Source organism: Aphis gossypii, unplaced genomic scaffold (assembly GCF_020184175.1).
Source record: "Aphis gossypii isolate Hap1 unplaced genomic scaffold, ASM2018417v2 Contig00441, whole genome shotgun sequence".
NCBI classification, from domain to species: Eukaryota; Metazoa; Arthropoda; class Insecta; order Hemiptera; family Aphididae; genus Aphis; species Aphis gossypii.
In genome coordinates, this window is record NW_026083107.1 from 83,472 (window position 1) to 107,404 (window position 23,933).

The 23,933-nt window shown below is 28.6% G+C and overlaps 1 protein-coding gene and 2 pseudogenes across 1 annotated transcript; 1 reads left to right on the forward strand and 2 right to left on the reverse strand.

Annotated features, from left to right (window-relative positions):
- The first annotated feature begins 2,676 nt into the window (after positions 1-2,676).
- On the forward strand, positions 2,677-9,234 carry LOC126554171 (E3 SUMO-protein ligase ZBED1-like). Its single transcript, XM_050209266.1, has 4 exons — positions 2,677-2,856; positions 2,923-3,117; positions 3,181-3,871; positions 8,948-9,234. The coding sequence occupies exons 1-4, from the start codon at positions 2,677-2,679 to the stop codon at positions 9,232-9,234; spliced, it is 1,353 nt and encodes a 450-aa protein (XP_050065223.1).
- Positions 9,235-11,462: 2,228 nt separating this feature from the next.
- LOC126554180 (uncharacterized) lies at positions 11,463-13,329 on the reverse strand (annotated as a pseudogene).
- A 7,185-nt stretch (positions 13,330-20,514) lies between these two features.
- LOC126554172 (uncharacterized) lies at positions 20,515-23,482 on the reverse strand (annotated as a pseudogene).
- Between the last annotated feature and the right edge of the window lie 451 nt (positions 23,483-23,933).

Sequence of the window (23,933 nt, forward strand, 5' to 3'; positions counted from 1 at the left end):
ATTGTGCAATAGCAGTAATAATAAAAAGTAACAACAAAAAAAAATGAACAAGGGCGTTGGCCGAACAAAAAAAATGATAATATATAAAACCGATAAAACAAACAAAGAGACAATCACATATGATTAGCCACCTCAGTAATCAAAGACAATAGATAATAATAATAAAATAAAAACAATAATAAGGAACGGGAGATAATAACGGAATAGTGCGTCGTCGTGGTCATTAGCATATCGCGATAGCCTACCGAATATCACGATCGTCGCCGGATCGGCTTGGCGCGAACAAATATAATACAATTTTTTTTTTAAGTTATAAAACAATATAAATAATTTTTCGAGAAATAATTAAATAAATAAGAATTTTTATTTTATTTTAAAATAAAAGAAAATATAGGGACATAAATAATTTTTCAGAAAAAATTAAAATTAAAAATCTTAAGAAATAAAAATATTTTATTCTTTTAAAAATAAAACAAAGTAATATAAAGAATTTTTCAGAAAAAAATAATAAATTAAAAATCTTAAAATTTTATTTTTTTATAAGATATAATAGCTAGAGATGAGTCGTTCACGAACGAACTAGTTCACTTAACGATGAGTTACTGAACGAACGGTTAGTGAACGAACGACCATACAAATTGAACTAGTTTATCAAAATGTTCGAAACGTCTATTGAACGAAAGTCAACTGAACTATTCGTTTACTGAACGAATTACGAACATTTTTACGTCACGTCTTTAGAGTAGTTCGGTGTACTATAGTTTTCATATGTTCAAATAAACAGTTTAACCAACCACGAAATTACGAAATAAATATTCATTGACATAATGGTAAACTGTCTATTGAGTACTGAACTATGGCACTAAATATAAATATTATCTATATATACTACCCAAACTGAACTGGTGTACTGGCAGTTCAGTACATGGCTATAAATATAAATACACCTTTAAATACATATATTTAATACTAGCCATGGTTCATTCAGTAGTTTACAATAGTACTACAGGTACTATTATAGATTGTTGATTATTTAAATGATATTTCTTATATGATAACCTTGATAAAAAGTCTACAATGTATAAATATAATTGTTCATTTGTTGAACTATACTTAAATATTACAATTTTTAATTTGATTTTCTTGTACGTCATCACATGTACTCAGTTCACATGTTTGAATTCTTTGTTTCAAAAAATTCAACTGAATGATTTATTTATCCGTTGTTGTAATTGTATTTAGGTAGTAAAATATTTTGTTTTATACTAATTTTGTTCTATATATTTTTTATTTTGATGATTTTTAGAAATTAAACTATTATTGTAAATGCTGAAAATAAAAATGTTTTACATTTCTACATTGTTTTGTATTTTATTCAACATAACCTCACTATGACTATCCTAAAATATCCTTTATGAATATTAATCATAAACTGTTAAGTGTTCACTGTTGAGAAGCTTAAAGTCTGGAAAATATAAAAAGTGTGGTTTATTATTTTATACCACTATTTATATTTTATACTGTTATTATTATTATAATATTGTAATACTAGTGTGATTATCATACATATTTTGGTAAGTAAATAACATTAATTTATAAAAGAAATTAATTTGTCTTTATTGTTATTAAAATATTACTTAAAAATATAGAAATGCCACTCTATAGAGGAAAAACGTCTGAGGTTTGGAACCATTTTGTGACTACGGAAGACAATAAAGCAAAATGTGGTTATTGTAGTACAAAATTAAGTTTTTCTGGGGGGAATACTGCCAATCTAAAAATACATTTATTGGCAAAACATCCTACAGTGCCATTAAATAGAGGTAGTTCATCAATAAACCAGAGACAAGGTAATAATTATATTAATTTTTTTTATTATTATTATAATTTATTATGTACAAAACTAAAGTCATAGATGAGATGAAACAACTATGAATGAAATAAAAAATATACTATATAAATTAATCAAATAAACTAAAACTAAAAACAATACTTCCTTATCACTAAATTAAAAAAAAATATAAAATGTATAAAATGTATAAAAATAGAGTGCAGATCAATCGACGATCCAGTAGAAATAGTACAGCAAAATCAGCAAGTGCCTGAACAACTAACAGATACTTCACAACCGGGTCCATCTAATGCAATACCACCGAGTAGTATACCAATGAATTCTCAGAGACCCATGACTGATTTTGTACAAATAAGAAGACCGGTAACTGCTCCTAGAAAAAAAATAATTGATAAGCAATTAACAAAAATGATTGTCAAAAAGTAATAAGAATAATTTACAAGTAATATTTGCTAATATTTTGCTAACATATTTATTATATTGTACATGTTATTAGGTATTACCCATTTTCTATTGTTGAAGAACCTGAATTTAAAAAATTTGTCCAAATGCTAAACCCAGGATATACATTGCCAAGCAGAAACACAGTATCTAAAAATCTGATACCAAGGTTGTTTGAGGCCACTAAAAATTTTGTTGTAGAACAAATAACTAAATCAAGTGCTGTGTGTCTCACCACAGATTGTTGGACCTCTTTGAACAACACTAGTTTCATGGCAGTAACAGCACACTTTTTAAATAACAATATGGAACTGAAATCATATTGTCTTGATTGTACTGAGTTTAGTGACCGCCATACTGGCCAAAACATTGGGGACAGAATAATGACAATAGCCAGGGCTTGGGATATTGACTATAAAGTTACAGCCGTTGTTAGTGATAATGCTGCCAATTTCGTAGCTGGTGTAAGAATGACTGGGTATAGACATTTATCATGTTTTGCTCGCTCGCTCAATTTGGTAGTTCAAAAGTCTCTTGAGCACATAGCACCTGTAACAGTTAAAGTTAGTACAGAAAAAACAATTAATTAGATTCTATCTTAATGTTAATATTTAAATTTTATAACTTAGATCAAGTCGATTGTAGAATATTTTAAACGTAGCCATCATGCATTGTCCAAGTTACATGCCACCCAAGAACAAATGGGACTGCCAATTCTGAAGTTGAAACAAGACGTCGTAACACGGTGGAATTCCACTTACGATATGCTGAGAAGAATCATCACAGTCAAGAATGCTGTTATCTCGACAATTGCAGTCCTTCAAGTACATAGATGTTTTAATTAAGATTTTAATTCAGTAATTTCTCTTTACAATTAAAAACTCCAGGTTGATATCCCAATATTGACACCAATGGAATGGTGTATTGTTGAAAAATCTGTTGACATATTAGAAATTTTCTATGAAGTCACCAAGGAAATAAGTGGAGATAAGTATTTGACTCTATCTACTACCATCATTTTTATTGGTATAATGACTAAATCTATGATGAGGTATGAAAATGATGCATGTTTACCATCGGAAGTATCTAGTTTAGTTAGTACATTAAAAGAAGAAATAATGACACGTTTGAGGCCATGGGAGGAAAATGAGTTGGTTACTCAAAGCGCGTTACTGGACCCGAGATTTAAAAAACTGGCATTCTCTAACACAAGTGAAAGAAAATTAACAAATGCTATGTCTTCACTAAAAACAAAAGTGTGTTCAATATCCATACCAAATACAATAACTAATACAGATACTTCCATTGCACGAGAGGCTTCAACTCATAGTCAGTCATTGTTATGGAAGTCATTTGATGAAGAGTTTGATCGGTGTAGAGCAGTTCATAATCCACAAGCGGCCGGGATTATAGAGCTGGACAAATATTTTAATGAACCAGCAATAGGGAGACATGAAAACCCTTTAGCTTGGTGGGATGATCGTCAAAAATTGTATCCTCGACTTTTCATTCTAGCCAAAAAGCGACTTTGTATAACTGCAAGTTCAGTGCCATGCGAGCGCTTATTTAGTAAGGCTGGTAATATCATAACCGATCAAAGAAGTCGTTTGAAACCTGATAAAGCATCAAAAGTATTATTTTTAAACCAAAACTTATAATTTATTTAATCTGTTAAAGGTAAATATTAAAATTTAAAATGTAATTGAGTTTGTTTTGTTTCATTAAAAGTGATTAAGTATCAATAATTGTATTGTTAACAAATATTGAAGAATAACTATTGAATAAGTATTGAGTAAGTATTGAGTAAGTATTGAATAAGTAAAATTTAAAATGTAATTGAGTTTGTTTTGTTTCATTAAAAGTGATTAAGTATCAATAATTGTATTGTTAACAAATATTGAAGAATAACTATTGAATAAGTATTGATTAAGTATTGAATAAGTAAAATTTTAATTAAGTTAACATTTAATGTCATGCTACCAATCCTGATAAACCTAGTATAACCATATTATATGATTAGGCACAAGCTAGCCTTTACTGTATGAGCAATAATAAAAATAATAATATAGCATGTTTTTAAGTTTATGCTTTTATCAATAACTATCAGTTTAAATTTTACAGTTAAAAAATAAACAATTTTTACAATTAATTTAAAACTATATGATAGCATAACAATGCATCTGTATACAATAGTAAACTATCTTAGTATTTTTTTGAAAAATAATTATTCAAATATTATCTGATGCTACAATAATAATATTTTTAATGAGAGACTCAGTTTAGATTTTATTAATAATAATAATTAATATTGATATTTACTTTAATTATGTTTGTAATATGGAACCTTGTACAAGGGTCGTGGATAAATGCATATTATCAGCATGGACACCAATGCATCACTAATGGAAATATCATATATTTATATTTTTCTTCTAAAACAATTAAGACAATTTATTATAATTTTATAGTTAGAATTAAAAAAATATATATTCTTACCATCGTTCTGTGGTACAGCATCATGTGTTATTGTGTTTAGTGTTATGTGTAAATAATAAGTACTGTAAATTTTTCTTTTATCTATTGGCGATAGAAAGTGATAACGAGTAAAAAAAGAGTAACGGGGCTCGCTGTGTATCATTTATATGTTATTTTTCCAGTGGCCCCATTACAAATCCACCCCCCGCCGACCTAAAAATTGATAAGCTTTCTATCGCTTTCTATCGTGTTTTATCTATGATAAGTATGATAATATATTGGATACGAAATAACGATTTTTTTTTATCACTAGATGTCGCGTGTCCGCGTGATATTTTAGCTCTCACTTGGAACACCTGAGTTCATAACGATTAATATATAAAGATTTTCCATACACGTTAATATCAGTGCGAGTACTCCCTACTTCAGAGGTTCCCAACCCGTGGTACGCGTACCACTAGTGGTACGTGGAAAGCTCGTAGGTGGTACGTAAAGAAATTTTAACTTAAATTTTTTTTTACTTTCATAAATATCCAACAATAAAAAAGCGGGCAAGTGAGTACCGCTCTGCTGTACATTAGGTACCGTATGGATCATTATTATATATTATAGGAGTGTTAAATTTGAATCCAATGATAGTTATCATTGTATACGAAAAACGATTCTGAACGAAGATGATTTGTCAGCCTAGGATATAATTTCTAGTGGTTTGTGAAAAAGGTGGTTTAAAAAAACCAGCTTATATTAAAAAATATTTTGAAACGTAAAGAAAACGCGAATCTTAATAACTGGTGAAATTTTCAAGTATCTACGGCTTATACTTTTTGAATAATAATAAATATTTAAAATCGTTTGAGGATAAATCGTTATCGTTACGCTATTTCGTTAAAATTTAAAATTCAAACGCACTTAAAATTTTTCCTATAATGATGCTTCGAGTTTTCTCTATAGATACTTGAAGGTAAACTTATGGAAAACTTAGTGTTGTATTTTTAATCCTTAGTTATAAACACAAAAAATTTTATGATTTTTCAACTTCAAATATTTCGCAAATATTCATAATTTTGACGAATTTTCGTCAAAATTTGAACTTCAAATGCTAATAAAAAAAAATTGTGCCTATGTATTCTTATAATTTTTTAATCACTATAAGAATAACATATGAGGAACTTTGTATAAAATTTTCAAGTATTTTGATAGGGCCAAAAAAATTTTTCAGAAAAATTGAAAATTTCAGTTGTCTATAAATACCTCAAAAAAACTCAAAATATTTTGAAAATTAAATCACGTAAAGAAAACGCGAATCTTAATAACTGGTAAAATTTTCAAGTATCTACGACTTATACTTTTTGAATAATAACAAATATCAAAAATCGTTTGAGGCTAAACTGTTATTTAACGCGGTTTTTTTAAAAATTTAAATTTCAAACACTCATAAAAATTTTTTGTCTGAATCCGGTAGAGTTTTTTTTACAGATATTTGAAGAAAAATGTATGGAGAACCTTGCACCAAATTTTCAAAACTTAGTTATAAAAGAAAAAAATTTTATGATTTTTCAACTTCAAAACTACTTGCAAATTTTCGCGTTTTCGACAGATTTCGTAAAAATTTGAACTAAAAACGCTTATAAAAAAAAATTGTGACAAACGATTTTTAATTTTTTTTAGCTACATTAAAAACAACTCATAAGGAACCTTGTATTAAATTTTCAAAACTTTTTGGTCATCCAAAAATTTTTTATCGACACTTTACAAAAAACTTCTCAAAAAAATCGAAAATTTCAGTGGTCTATAAATAACTCAAAAAAGTCAAAATTTTTTGAAAATGTAACTATATACGGATACTACTGACATTAACATTTGGTGAAAATTTCAAGTATTTTCAGTGATTAGTTTTTGAATTACAACCATAAAAAAAAATCGATTTGGTCGAAAACTGGTTTTGAGTAAAAATTGCCGTTTTTCCGTCATTTTTTTTTTGTTTTTTTCGATTTTTTTGAAAACTGTTGGGAAATGTTAAATTTTTACCTCTATAATGCACCAAGGATATTCACTTTTACATCGGAAACCACCCCCATTGTTTGAAATTGGAGCATTATTTCGACTAATTATGCTGTACACAGACACAAAAACAAAAAAAAAAACACACACCATTGTAAAATCAATACATTCATCACTTCGTTCAGAATCTAAAAAAATGTTAAGAAATTAATGAATCATAAAAATATACGTTAAAAAAAATTTGACTCCTAATTTAGTTTTAGAATTGAAGTGGTACGCGTATTGATTGAAAAAGTGTCTAGTGGTACTCGATGATAAAAAGGTTGGGAATCCCTGCCCTACTTAGTTCCCCTTGATTTAGGAGCGAGTATACACTGGAAAATGTTGTATGGCCTCCTATTATCAGCTATAGTGCCTGCATCAATCACAACGGAACTCACCACTTCGATTGGGCGGGCTTAGGGGGGGAGGATGATACGCCTAAATTTTTTGAAGTGTTTATCGTTCAATCGTTCAATCCATGATATCATGGTTCAATTGTTCAGTGAACTAGTGAACTGATGAACTAGTTCAATTGAGTGAACGATGAACGAACGAACGGTTCACCTAAATGAACGACTTTTGCCATCACTAATAATAGCAGAAAATTAAATTTTTGATACATAAAAAAAAAATAATATCTTAATATATAAAAAAAACCAAGAAGAATATAAGAGACAAGACAAATTATTTTATTTAAGTTAAATATTTTTTGAAAAAAAAATATTACTTTTTTTATGTGGAAAAATTATTTAAGATAATTATCGGAAGAATAGTATAAAATAAATTTATTTCAAAAAAAAAATAATACAAGGAAAAAAAGAGGATATATCATTAAATAATAAAAAAAAGAGAATTAAAATTAAGGGGGAATATTTTATTTGGAGAGAATTATACGTGAGAAATACGGGATAAATATTTATTGAAAGAAAAAAAAATTATTAGTGAATTATACGTCAAGAAACACGCGAGAAAAATTATTTTGTGAATTAAAGAGAATATAAATAGAGAATTTTATTGAAGGCAGTTAAGACCTTATTTATTGAATTATTGGGAAAGCAAGTAGTAAGTCCTTATATATATTGAATTTATTTAGGCTGAAAAAGTGCCATATTTTAAAAAGTTGATGAAAGGAATTATTTTGGGGCGGATTTGAGCCATATATTGAGAATTAAAAAATATTGAATTTATTTAGGCTGAAAAAGTGCCATATTTTAAAAAGTTGATGAAAGGAATTATTTTGGAGCGGATTTGAACCATATATTGAGAATTAAAAGTATTGAATTTATTTAGGCTGAAAAAGTGCCATATTTTAAAAAGTTGATGAAAGGAATTATTTTGGAGCGGATTTGAGCCATATATAATGTGAATTAAATAAGTATTAAATTTTATTGGGCCAAGAAGAGCCGTATTTAGTGATTTAAATGATTGTGAATTTTATAAGCAGAAATAAGCAGTGTTTTATGAGAAAGAAAATAATTGAGAAATAATTGTGAAATTTTATAGGCGAAAAAGTCCTATCGTGTTGAAAAAATTACTTGACGTATATTGTGAATTTTAGAGAGGATAAAAAAAAATCCTAAGTAAAAAAAAAAAAATAATAATTAAAAAATATTGATAGAAATAATTGGGGGAATAATAAAAATATTACGAAAAGTTGTATAATAAAATAATATTGATAAATATTATTTAGAGAAATTAATGTTAAACTAATAATTGAGAAAAAAATACTAAGTTGCGCAAAACAAATAATAATTGAAGAAAAAAATAATAAATAATTTATTTTAAGAAATAAAATATAATTAATTTAAGCTATAATAAACGAGTATAAAAATAAATTTATGAATAAGGAAGGAGAAGAAAATAGTTATAGTGAAAACGAAAGTAACAGTTCGGAAGAGGAAACTGATAAAACAAATAAAATCAAAACTCAAGTAGAGTTAAATAAAAATATTGAAGTAGAAAAATAAGTAGAAATAAGTATAAATACGAAAGAGGATAGCGACTCTACACAGGGAATTAATAAGGAAAATACAAAAGAGAAAAGTTTGTTAAATACTACTGTTAGAGAAGACTCGAATACAGGAGTAGAACCAAGAATAATAGGGTTATGTAGTACACCAAATTTATTCCATACAGAATTAAGACCAGTGAGAAGGAGACGAAGAACGAAGATGTCTAGTGTAAAGGCTACAATTGAGCAGGTCACTGCTATGATACCAATTTACGCCGATGGGAAAGACGTTTGTTCGTTCATAAGGGCATGCGATTATGCATGCGAGGCCGTAGATAGAGAAACCATACCCTTATTAGTAAAATGTATTAACACTAGAATTACTGGCAAAGCGTTAGAAGTATGTCGCTATAGAGAAACTAGCGATTGGGAAATTATTAAAAAAATATTACGGGGGGCTTTTGAACAGTAATTGTCACCACAAACATTGCAGATAGGATTAAATTCCGTACGTATGAAAAATGACGAAGATGTATTAACTTATACAAGTCGTGTAGAACAATTATACTATAATTTATGTAATGCAACTTTAGCAAATAAAACGCCTTAAGAGGCGAGAATTTTAAGGCAAACTCTTAAAGATCAGGCATTAGATTTAGCAATTTATATAAATGGGTTAAAAATGGATTTACAAACGATATTACGGGCTAGGAATCCAGAAACGTTAGAACTGGCAATGCAAATGGCTAGGCAGTTAGAAATAGAATTTAACTTTAATAAAGAATTACAGAATAATGAAAATAAAATAAATCAGAACGGAAATAAAAATAATAACGGAAATCGTTGGTCAAATAATTATCAGGGAAATAATCCAAACGGACAAAAATTCGGTTATAAGTAAAACTATAATCGTGGTCAGAATAGACAAAGTCCTAATAATTATAATAATGTTAATCGTAATAATAATTGTTACGGACCTATACTGTCCGTATCGATTATTTTATATGCATAAGATCATACAATGTCAAATTTCCTAACTTGTAAAATTAATACCACAGGCACACGAGTACAGGACACGAGAGAGTAGAATATTATATTAATATAATAATTTGACAATTAAAGTAAATTCACACGTCTCTTTGCAAAAGTCGAAACTCGGTGTCTTAACGATTCGATAAGAATCATGGGTAAGAATACACAAGCAGTCGTTCCGGGACCCCTCGTATGACGAAGTCACCGCCCACTCTTGTAAGAAATCATATATAAGAGGGATCGAGACAAAAGCTCGACAGACGGTTACTGTATAACCAACGAATAGGGATATCTATGACACTCAGAGGCCGGTCGTAACACCACTCAAGTCATTTTGATATCAGTTTCTGAGGCAGGTCGTAACACCACTCACCATCTTATTTTATATATTTTACATTAAGCTTATAATATTTGTATTCGTGCAAGAATTATTTTAATAAACAATTAACTTATACTTGAACAACACGACGTATTCATTTTGTACGTTGATGCATGAATTGACCTAGTCGGGACGCAACATAATTATAACCATTTTGGTCGCAATAATAATAATAATAATTGTAATAACTATCTGCGTAATAATAACGGTCAATATAACAATAATAATCGGAGACAGCAAAATAATCCCGGATGTTATATTTGCGGCAGAACTAATTATGTCGCTCGCGATTGTCGTGGTAATAGTGCACAGATGAAACACATATGCGCGTCGAAATAATAATAATAATAATAATGCGCAACCGCAAAATAATAACGCAAGGCAAAATACTAATAATAATTTTAACAATAATTCGGCACCAATAACTTGTAGTTATTGCAATAAGATAGGACACGTTAATGTTAGCTGTTATAGTAAGCAACGGGATGAGCGTAATGATGCAAACCTGAAACCGGACGGGAAACGGTCAAGTATCGAACGGGAACGGCGTCCGTTCGATCAACCAAATAACGGCCGTAACGGAGGAATTGTCACTCAACGATGTTTCACCATCGTATCAGTAATTAATGAAAATCACGTTACATTTCAATCACCTAATTTTAAAATTAACACAACAGATATTCTTTTAGACACCGGTAGTGAAATCAACTTAATAAAAATAAATAAATTAACAGGCGAAACATTAATAATGAAAAAGAAAAAATAAATTTAAAAGGTATTATCGATAAAATAGTAACTACCATAGGCAAAATTACAATAATATTAATATTAAAAAATAATAAAACAAAAACAGAATTTCATGTGGTCGATAAGGAATTTCCAATACCGCGAGATGGAATTCTAGGTCACCACTTCCTGTTACAAAATAACGCGATAATAGATGTTGCGAATAATATATTAACAATAAATAATGACACTCCGTGCGAATTAAATAAAGATAAAATATGTTACACATTAAAACCGCGAACGGAAACAATATTATCTATACCAATAGCTGATCCGCAGGGCCGGCTCTAGCTTTTTCAGCGACCAGTGCAAGAATTATTTCGGCGCCCTTTGCCCTCTTTTTAAACATTAAACAGGAAAAATTAGGGGATTAGTCAAATTCAAAAAAAAAATACTTCCTTAGTTTTATTATTATTTATTACCTATTGTATAGTAATTATCAATATAAAACATACTTTATTATTATTAAAAAACTTTGTTACAGAGGTACTAAATATATACAAAAAATCTAATGAAAGTTCACTTTTCTCGCTTTTTTATCAGCAAATACTTTAATTAGTTCTGAGAAGTCTAAATTTTGAGCAATAGTATTTTCAATACTTAGTGTAGCTAAGGATGTCAATGTGCCTTGTGAAATAGTTGACCTTAGGTAGGTTTTTATTAACTTAAGTTTGGAGAAACTTCTTTCTCCGCTTGCGACTGTGACCGGTATGGTAAACAAAATTCTTAATGCAATCCATATATTGGGGTATAAATCCTCTAATTGATTTTTTTTAATTAAGTTAAGTACATCGAGGGGTGAATTGCAATCATTGATTTTGGTGAAGTGTTGTATGCTAATTAATTCGTCGCAAAGAAAAACTGCTTCAATATCACTTTCTAACCCATCAGTCAAAGCTATTTGGAGATCAGCGCAATATTTTAGTAATTCATCCTTTTCAAAGCTAGATATTTTACTGAAATTATAAAAAAATCCCCAAATTTCTGTATGTTTTAATAACATATCAAATCTTTCTTTAATGGATAAAATAGCAGTGTCTAGTAAAGGATTAAAAAATTCAACTTCAAATTTTTTTTTGGAGAAATTATAGGCTCGTCTCTACACTCATACTGGAACTGTCGTTTTTTGTATCTTACTCTTTTAGAATCTTTAAATTCTGGCTCAGAACCAAGTTCGGAAGCTAATTCAGAAGCAGTGGAAATAGCTTTTTCAAAACCAGTAACTTTGTAATCTTTTAAAAAGTTATAACACCCTTCGATCAACTTAACTGAATTACAGACATCAAAATTTGATTTTTGCATAGATTTACTGACCACATTAATTTGAAATAATATATCATACCAGACGACTAAAGAAACTAGAAAACTAAAATCTTTTATCTGATTAGATAATGTGAAGGCTTCGTGAGAAGTAATATGATCATGTCTTTCTTCCTTTTCAGAAAGACTAATTAGAGCATCATACATATCACCAATTTGATATCTTACTGCTTTAACGCTTCTAACTTTTGCTTCCCAACGAGTATCACTTAATCGTTTTAAAGTAAAATTTTTCAGATGGTCCACCAAGAGCTGCCAACGTTTTACTGATGCGGAGAAAAGATTATATAGTCTTCCTAATACTCCAAATAGAGTGACGGATTTTGTCGATGATTTTGCGGCGTCACATAATACTAAATTGAGGCTGTGACAACCACAAGGCATATAAAATGCCAATGGGTTTTTGTTAATAATCAGCTTTTGTACACCAGAATGTCTGCCCTTCATATTAGCGCCATTATCATAGCCTTGTCCCCTGCAGTTTTTCAGTTTGAGATTATGTATATTTAATAAATTTAAAATACTTTCAGACAGCCCTTCTCCAGTTGAATCGTTTATAGGAGTGAATTAAACAAAATGTTCACTTATATCTACATTTTCTTTAGATAAATCGACAAATCTGATAGTCAAAGACAATTGCTCTATGTGGTTTACATCAGGAGTGCAATCAGCTATGATAGAATAATATTTAGCTTTGTGAGCTTTGGATATGATTGTAGCAGTGACTTTGTCTGCCATTATTTGAATCAGTTCATTTAAAATATTTTTTCCACAATAATGGTCCTTAATTTCATTTTTTAAAATTCGAGTTACATGATCTTGCATTATAGGATCAAACTTGGCAAACAATTGAATAAGACCAAGATATTTCCCATTATTTGGACTGTAAAGTTTATCAGAAACTCCGCGGAAAGCTATGTTATTTTCTGCCAAGTATAAGGCAATGTTCATTAAGCTTGTTAAAACTTGATTCCAGCGCTCAGATTCTTTTTGAATTAGTAACTGTTCCAAGTGATCAATTGATTTCCCACTTTTAAGTCTTAATTCAGTTTCTATCCACTTAGTATAAGATAAAATATGATAACTACAGGTTTCATGAGATTTTAAGGTGGATGATAAATGAATCCAATCATTGAAGCCCGTATTTGCCAGAGAAGATCTTGATCCTTGGTGAAAACATAAACAACAAAAACAATATACTCTATCTGAACTTTCGGAATATATGAGCCAACGCCGAGGAATAAGTTCATTATTTGGGAGTGTACGAGAATAATGAGTACTTGAAAAATGTCGATCTTTATCATCCTTTGGATATTGTTTTAAAAACACTTGTCTAGGGCCATACGAAATTATTAAATCTTTTAGTTTAGAACTTATAACTTTAGGCCATAAAGCTGGATCATGATCATATATATTATTATCGATCGTAACAGGAGAATTTTGAACTTAATGTGATTTTTTATTTATGTCATTGTTTGCAGTATCAGGAATAATTGTTTTATTAATGTTATTAAGAACAAAATTACTCGTAATTGCGATAGAACCACATTGATTGTTGGAAATTTTATCCGATTCAATCTGGGTATTTTCACTATTAGATCCTATTGAAGCCGAGGTGGATGGTGAACTATGAAATTCATTACTTTCAGATAATGAGCTATTAAAATACTTTTGAAGATTCATTGACTTTTTATTTCGTTCAAATTCGATTTCTTTGGCAGCTTTTCTTTTTTTATATTCTGCTCCAGAGGGTTTTTTTTTTAATCCGGACATTTTTATTTTATGTTTGATTATCAATAAATCGAAACTGTTAAAGAAAATAATTTTATTTATTAGAAAATTATCATGAAAAATGAACATAACACAATTTATAATATATATAATATGTATAAATAATACAAAATTATAAAATAAACGTGAGTACATATTTTTACCACAACTTTATTATTATTCAACCAATTATGATTATACGATATTTGCAAGTAGATACTGCAATAAGTGCCGATAACGATTCAGTGAATTGAAAAATAGAAAACAAAAAAAAACTATAATACATCCCAAGCAAAACCATTTACAATTTTAAATACATAATAAATATTACGTTTAATTAAGTTTTAAAGCTTACCTATTGTAAATTGTAATTGTAGACTGCAACTAACAAGTGTTCACCTAAACAGTCAAAATGAAAAGAACAAAGAAATTCAAAAATGATTTTACGTACATGCGAATACGATTCATAATAAATTATCGTTATCGAATCGGTCCACTTATCTAATCGCTCAGTCGGTCACAATAATATTAGTTAGTAGTTACTGTTGTACAAGAAAACATAATAATATCTGATACAATATTCGACAAACTATTATTGCTATAAAAATTTACGACTACCTGGATTGTTAGAGAATAATATGTACCCACATTGAACTCCGGGCGTAGACCGTTTGGGCGAATCGACCCAAAATATAGTCTGTTTGGGCGAATAACTATATACCGTTTGGGCGAGGGTTTAGTCAACTAAAACTACCGTTTGGGCGAATAGATATATACCATTTGGGCGAATAGATACATATTGTTTGGGCGAGAATTATTCAATTAAAAATACCGCGGTTTGAGCGGTATGAAAATGCTTATAATATACACTCAACAATTAATTAAACAAAATCATATAAAACATAAATAATTAATTAAAAATCATATAAAATATAAATAATTAGTCAAAAACCGTTTAAAATATAAATAATTAGTCAAAAATCATATAAAATATAAATAATTAGTCAAAAATCGTTTAAAATATAAATAATTAATAATAAGTCAAAAATCATATAAAACACAAATAATAAGTCAAAAATCATATAAAATATAAATAATTAGTCAAAAACCGTTTAAAATATAAATAATTAGTCAAAAATCGTTTAAAATATAAATAATTAATAATACCTAAGTCAAAAATAATGTAAAATACAAGTAATCTGCAGTCAAAAATCATATAAAATATAAATACCTAATTAGTCAAAAACCGTTTAAAATATAAATAATTAATAATAAGTCTAAAATAATGTAAAATACAAGTAATCTGCAGTCAAAAATAATATAAAACACAAATAATAAGTCAAAAATAATATAAAATATAAGTAATCTGCAGTCAAAAATAATATAAAATATAAGAAATCTGCAGTCAAAAATCATATAACACATAAATAATTAATAATAAGTCAACAATTATAAATAAAATTACATATAATATAATTATAGTACAGTTTAAAGTAATTTATTAGCCTGATATTTTAAACCTAAACATTTTATGTATTCTAATTGGCTAATGTTCCCTTTTTCATATTTAATCCACGTTTCTTGCACAAACTCTTTTTTTTTTATAGTTTCTTTTCGTTGAACGTTAGGGATATTTTTTGAAATGGAATTGATTTTAATCATATTTTCAGTTTGGATTTCTAATAATACTGCAATGACTTGATGTACATGAGGGTGTGGTGTGTAAAATTGTTTGTTAAAGTGAGAATGAAATGATTCTGGTCCATTTGTGGTTCTGGGATGGTCAAATATTGGTGATGACGCCCACAAATGAGGGGGGAACTCTGAGTTTTCGTCTATATAGGTGTCCAAGACATAATCAGCAAATTGTACACATTCATTGTCAGCTGGCATAATTGATAACAACTCAGTAAATGCATCTCCTACTTCGGATGGTGGCAAAAATGATAAACCAAAAAAAAATTTTAGCCACAATCCGATTTCAGAATCTTTAATTGAATACGCTTTCGATAAGTTTTTATGTTTTACTATTTGCCTATACCAACTTTGGCCTAAATGAAATGTACATGTTATTAACTGACAGTTAGGAAATGTTTGCGTTGTAGCTAAATGTGCAGCTTTTTCAAAATCCGAATGAAAAAAATCTACTTGAAGAATTTTGCCAACTAGTTCATTACATAACTTAGATATTTCAAACCACATATTCAAATAATTGTTTGTTGATTTTGATGTTAAAAATATATATGCTACTGGTACATAATAATTGTAAGTATAGACATGTAATGTATATAGTTGACAAAAAAACTTGGGACAATACGAAAATGTTCCGTCTCCAAAGACATTTTTAGATTACACAGGAGCTGTAAATTGTCACGACAAGTTAAAATAACAATTGACTTTTGTTGATTTACAAAACAAAATTGTTGATCATTGTATTTAATTGTTGATTGCATATCATATAATTGATCAAATGATTCTTTTTGAGATTTTGGTATATTGGGTACTGTTGTTTACGACTACGATAAATTGATCGCCTAATTAAATTAATATCAGAATAGTTAAGTTCATTCTGAAGCCCTGACTTATCTGCTAATAATTCTTTCCTAATAATTTTATTAGGTTTTTCATGTGTTTGTTCAGTAGCTTTTTTTTTAGAAGAACTTCGAATTATATCTATAGCTAAAGACCTTTTTGTACTCGGCTCATGATTATGTAAATGTGTTGTCATCTCTAATATATTTTTTACATTACTATCAATCAAGACACTTACTTTACATTTTTTGTTTGTACAACGAAATCGAATTGTTTCATTTTGAAGAATATTTGATTCTGTGTATTTGTACTGTTCGATAACTATACATCTTTTACCTCTTTTCGTAGTTAAAATATGTTCAATTTTTAAATCCATTATAAATGTAAGAAAATATAAAAACTTACAACTGACTAATATCGTTAGAATTAATTTTTAAATAATCATACACGTGAAAGTATTATTTAAGACACTACACATAACATACTACAGTGTTATTATGTACAATATATTTTGTACAGCGTGTCTGAATCGTAATCTTATTTTCGATAATAGTGATTAATAACAATTAGCAATATTGCAATAATATCATCTGAGTATCTATCATCCGGTTTTTACCTCGCACAGGTAAAAATAATTTCACTCGCCCAAACGGTACAAATGATAGTCGCCTAAACGGACTATTATTTTTTTGGTAAAAATTATTACCTTCGCCCAAACGACCACCGCCCTGAACTCCACACACACTAATAATCATTTACGACTAACACATAGATCCCGAGCGGCGACGACAAGATTAGAAATTGCCTAGTACCACCACCACACCACCGCTCGTCTGCAAACCGTACAAGAATTTTACCGCCAGTGCTTGAGGGTGTTCTAATTTTAACGCATCTTGCGCGCCCCCCTGATTTTGGCGCCCCTGTGCAGTCGCACACGTCGATCGTATCTAAAGCCGGCCCTGCTGATCCGATAATGGAAAATAAAAATATTTTAATACAGAAACAAGAATTAATATAGGACGTATATTGCGCTAATATAATAAACACGGTAAAAAATGGAAACACGGTAATAATTATACTGAATATTTCTGAATTACCACGAAACATTTTTGAGGACCAATTGAATAAAATATTATACGATCATGACATAGAATATAAATTACACGAAATAACTGTAGTAAATGACAATAACGATCGCGTAAATAAAATAAAAAGTTTAATACGTAGTGACCATTTAAATAACGAGGTACGTAAAACAATATTAGAAATATGCGAACATTTTTCTGAAGTATTTCATTTTAAAAACGATTATTTAACATTTACTAACGCCACTAAACACATAATAAGATTACCCGCTAATCAGCCACCAATATATAAGAGACCGTATAGATTGCCACAAGCACAACAAAAGGAAATCGAACAACAATTAGTTAAAATGGAACAAAACGATATGGGAGGCCGTAAATATACGGAAAATAATCGAACGGACCGTCATATTACGGAATTCTTCAGTCAAGTTACGGACCGTCAGATTACGGAAAAAAAAATAACACAAACCGTCAGATTACGGACCGTCAAGTTGAAGAATTAAAAAAACTACGGACCGTAATATGACGGAAAACAGGAATTTTTCAGACCGTAATATGACGGAAATTGAAAATTGTAATTTGGTTGGTAACACTGGTAGAGACACCATTCCACCACCATAGATAATAAAAATAATATTATCTATGGCCACCACCCGGGCAGTTGTCCCTGTGATAACAACCAAATTTATTATCACGAAATTTTCAAAATTTAAAATTTCGAAATTTAATATCATTTTCAGGCCTATGGAATATATAAAATATTGTATTCAACTTTACAGTTTAGTGTCTTATAGAGGCTAGAAGTTAAAAATTGAAAATAATTAAATATTTATTATTTGTTCAACGTAGTATGTTAGTATGTGCTAATTTACAATTTACTTTATCTGTAGTGTATAGGTATTATTTTAATAATTAAAATTTTATAAATTATATCGTTTAAAAACTATACAATGTGACAGTTATTTTAATTATTTCTTATAAAAATCATGTAAACTAAGCTTTGATAAAATATGAAACCTCTGGGTCCATAAGTTAAATACACTTTAGCTATCCTTTTTACCTTGCCACTTAGATCACAAGGAAAACCTGCCAATCAGATTAAACCTTATGGTTGTGTCATTTATTATAAATAATAATAAATACTATACAATTGTATATAAGTATTTATGATCTATGTTCATTTTGAAGTTTATAACGATTTCAAAAGTAATTTCATATTGTATTATACAAATAAAAATATCATTTATAATTCTAATGGTACTGTAGTAAATTATATAAGTCTCATAACATATGAATAGGGATGAGATTCAATAGGAAATAAAAACACAAAAGTGATTATTTTGAGTTGTAGTTAAATAGTATACATTTACAATATAATGTGAAAAAAAAGAAAAAAAAAGATATACACGATAGAAGCATTAATATTACATTTAACGGAGTTATGTCTGAAAATGAATTGTAAAATAGATGAATATTATTACTTATTCATCATATTACCTACATATTGACATTAATAAAATAATAAATTTAAAGGTAGGTAAATAACAGTTTTTCACTATTTTAGAAGAATAAAATAAGACATTTTTTCCAAATTATAATTTACCTATAAGTGTGTACATATTACTTTTCATTTTATTTATAACATATTAATATAATAAAATGTCAATTTTGTTGGGTCTTATTACATAGGTATTTATTATAAAACTAACAATATTATATTTGTTGGATGTTGGCTGTTAATAATTGTTGGTACCTACCAACCCTTTAAGTTACCATCTAGTATTGATGGTAAATTTAATGTTGAACTATCAACAGTGTGTCATTTTTAATAAGAAATAATCATTTGGATGGAGCTAAAAAATGTTAAGTATGTAAATTTTGTGTTGGAAGAATGTGTGTAATAATTTATATGTATAAGATGTAACAAATATTACAATAGGTATACCTACTGTTGTAATTTTAGTTTACATCAATGATAATTAATTAACAGACTTCAAAATGTAACAGTGCTCAACTTCACTTTTACACATACACCAAGAAAATTTTTTTAAAGAATAAATAAATTGCTAATAGGTACCATTTATACACTTAATAGTATAATAGTATTGATAATATTACAACAGGTATTTTATTTTTGAAAATGTAATTTTCTATTCTAACTATTATGAATTATTAAGGAGATATTTTTGGGCATTGGGCATTGGCAATAAACTATTAAAACATTTTACTCAACCCGAACATAATATATTACATCATTACATTTTTTAATTCAATATAAAATGTAGTACAATATTTATATTTATAGTAATACAATGTATTTTATAATGGGTAATCCATATTAAATATATGTATTTTTTCTTTATTCTTTATGATTACAATACCTACCTTTATTTATATATTTATTTAGGTATTGTGTAATAGATACTATCAAAATAATATTAATAGAACCTATAGGCTATAAGGAATATATTATTATATTTTAGGTAGGTATATAATTGTTCAAGATACCACAAAGTTTCACATTATAATCATAATATACTTTATATAATATGCAATAATATAAAATATTCTTATAGAATTATCATATACACAAGTTTTATAATAATTATGTCTACCTATATATATGAGAATTATATAATTAATGATTGATAATAATTCATATTATATTTATGCGCGGTTTTCAAATGAACCAATTACAGTGGGTTATTCATTAACGGTGCTGACACTACGGAACGTTACAAAACGATACAAAACGTTCTTTATTATTGTGTTATCGTTAATGTTATCATAATATGAATAATGTTAATAAAAATTAACCGTTTTAGAGAAAATTTTGTTCATAAAGTTAGTTAAATTGCTTAATAAAATCGGTAACCTGAAAGATATATCAAATAGTTAACAAAGCACAATGGGACAATCTTGTATTTATTTTATGAATTATGAAGAGAAGCATCTACAGACCTTCTTTTAATTTATGAATCTCAGTTTTCATTGTAAGATATCTATTATTTTATTTCTAAATTAATTATAATATAATATTAATGAATACTATTAACAGGATTAACATAGAATATTTAAGAAAAAAACACCCTTTGTAATATTATATTTTCTGCTCTACACATTGGGCATACTGAATTTTGTTGTTCCAACTGCATTACACACCTGTTACACACCCATGCGTGACCACATGGTAACACAATGTAATGCTGTGCACTTTCAGCTAAAGAAACTACTAAGCATGTCATACACGTGTTTCTATTGTCCGGTGACTGAGGCACATTTGGTGAATCTGGAGGACTTATGATTGGCGGTGAACCTGGTGGATCATTAAAAAGTTGATCCATATCCAAATCTAAGTTATTGTCCATAGGCCGTGGATCAACAATATTTTGAATTACTGGAACTGCATCTGCTGGTGGAACTGCATCTGCTGGTGGAACTGCATCAACTGGAATATTGTGGTCTAATTCAGCATCACCATCTGGATCGTTCATTCTCAAAGCCCAGGTTCGCTGCCTTAATTCATATGCTGCACTAGTATATGAGCAGCGCCGAAGAAATTGCCACATCGATATCAGTCCTATTTGATACTGTTCTGTGGCATTCTTTATTCTATGAGAATTAGCTAAGAACTTGGCCCTCAAATGCCTAGTAGGACGCAAGTGGTTCAAAAGTTGCTGATTAACCAAATGGTAACTGCTGCTCAAAGTGGTTAAAGTGCCTATTAAAAAAATACAAAACAAAATAGGTAAGTGTTTTGGTATTTGTTAACTAACTAGGAGCCTAAACTATCCTGTATCACACACGTCTCTATCGTTATTTGGTACTAACCTAGTAGTATAAATCAGTGCATAGTAGAGGTTCTGCAAAATATTTAAATATGTTATGGTTTACTATATGAGTGATCCCTGCTCTGGGCAGTCACCTTCTTCATTCTGCCTGATAATTAGAGTATGCAATGGGAAATTTTGGGAACCAATTTGAATTAAATAAAAAATAATATTTTATGATCATTACAGTTGATATATGCATTGGGTGTACCTACAAAATGTACTTTTTCTTCAACAGTGATTTTTTCAGCAATGTTTATTTTTTCATTTAAAAAGATAAAACTTAATATTTTAATAATCATAAATAAATATTGGAACTCTTCTACTTCTCGTATAAATATATTAATTTTATTATAATTACCTATTGTAATATTTTCTGTAATATACAAAATAATAAAATAGTTGTAATGTATATAATTAACTACTTATTTAGTAATAGTATTAATAACAGCCAACATATATTTTAAAATTATGTATATAATTATAAAAAAATAATTTAAGAACTTTCTAAATTAGAACTTGGCTTGAATGAATTTAAATGATTTTTTCCTAATTAGGTACAGCCTTTTATGTAGTAATTTGATTCATTATTCCAAAATCTACCAAAATTTAATGTAAATTTGTTGCATTGTACTTATGTAATATGCATACATTTCTTACCTAGAAATACCTATAAGCTTGGATGTGCAACAGAAAATTTTAATCTTAAGGTATTATGAAAGCTCTCGATATTATTATTTGTCCGACGAGGCAGTCCATGAACTGACACAACTTGTGGACCAATATTTCTTAGCCAATATCTTAAAAAAAAAAAATTTGATTATATTGTTAGGAGACATTTAATATTTACATTTCTAATACAAGAAAGCTATTAATTAATAAGCCAAGATAGTAAGATACAATACAGTTTTCTTTTTTATTAATTTAAAATGTTTTATCTAGGTTATAAGTATAATACCTTTCATAATATGATAACAATCTTTCCAGGTGAACATCATGATTTCGTGCAAATGCACGAATTAATAAAAACCCGTTTCCCATGTCTCTGGCCGGCAATAATGGAAGGGACATTAAAAGTTTTAATACTTTACGGGCATTATTGTTAGTATTTAGATGATGCAAATACCCTAAACTATTCATTTTTCTCCATACAGCCTATAAATTTACACAAAACCATTAATAAGAATACCTACTATATAATATCAAGAATTGTATTTAGGTATTTGATTATTTATTTTTACTTGATTATGATGAAACCAGCATCCAGCGTAACGAGCTTCCGGAAATGATGAAATCAAAACATCTCTCAGAGCCGTCTCATAGTCGCTCATAATGATTTCAACCGTTAGATTTGCTAATAAATTGTCTTTAACAAAACGCATAACGCAGTCATACGAGTTCCTTGACTTACTTTCCATGAGAACATAGACAACAGGTATAGACTGCAAATATTTAAATGAGAATTTAAAATTAATAAATCTTATTCTATGTTACAAATAATTAAATTGGTAGCTATTTCCAAAAGTATTTTAAGTTTAAATTAATAATATAATATAATCTTACATGGTTTCCGATCATACAATGAATCGTTAATAATTGATATCCCATGTTTCTAGGTACAACCTTGAACGTGGCATCTGCATGTACCTCTGTCACACCATGTTGTAGAACACTAACTATTAAATTCATGCATCCAAAAATGATGCTACTTCTGCCATCCACATCTCTAACACATTCTCTAAAAAACGAAGAGTCACAGCAAGAAAACCGATTAAGCTGGCCGTTGTCAAATAGAGTTGCCAAGTCTACTAATGAATTAGGCAATCTAGGCAAAGATCTTCTTCGGGAATGTCGCATAAGAGATTCGGCTGTTGACCACGGGTACAACCCTGCTGCTACCATATGTCTAACAAATTATGAAATTCAAGTATTTTAAATTTTGATAGGTCTCTTAAAGATATTTTTAGATTATAAAACTGCTTACCTTCTAGATTCTTCATCATATAAATTTCTAAAAGAAATATTTTCATTAGATGCCCTTCTTTTTAAAATATCACAAAAGTTTTGTATCAATTGCTGAGAGTTATCTTGCTCTCTATCATGACCAACATGTGGTTTTATTGTCACAATAGTGCCGTCTCTGAGTTTTTTGATTGAACCCGGACAAAAATAGGTACTAGCCTTACTGCATTTATAATAACTGAAAAAAAAGTTAGCAAACTTAACTATATTTATTTACAATGCTAGTATACTTAAACAAAAAAAAAAAAAAAAATTTTTAAAGTATAAATGTATATTATATTTAATTGTTTGTATCATGTATTCATGTTGTGTAAAAATAAAACAAATTTTTTTTATAAATTTCTAACTCAAAAATTATTTGCCAATTTTTGTGATTAGTCAAAATCCTAACTTATTTATTGTTGATATATTT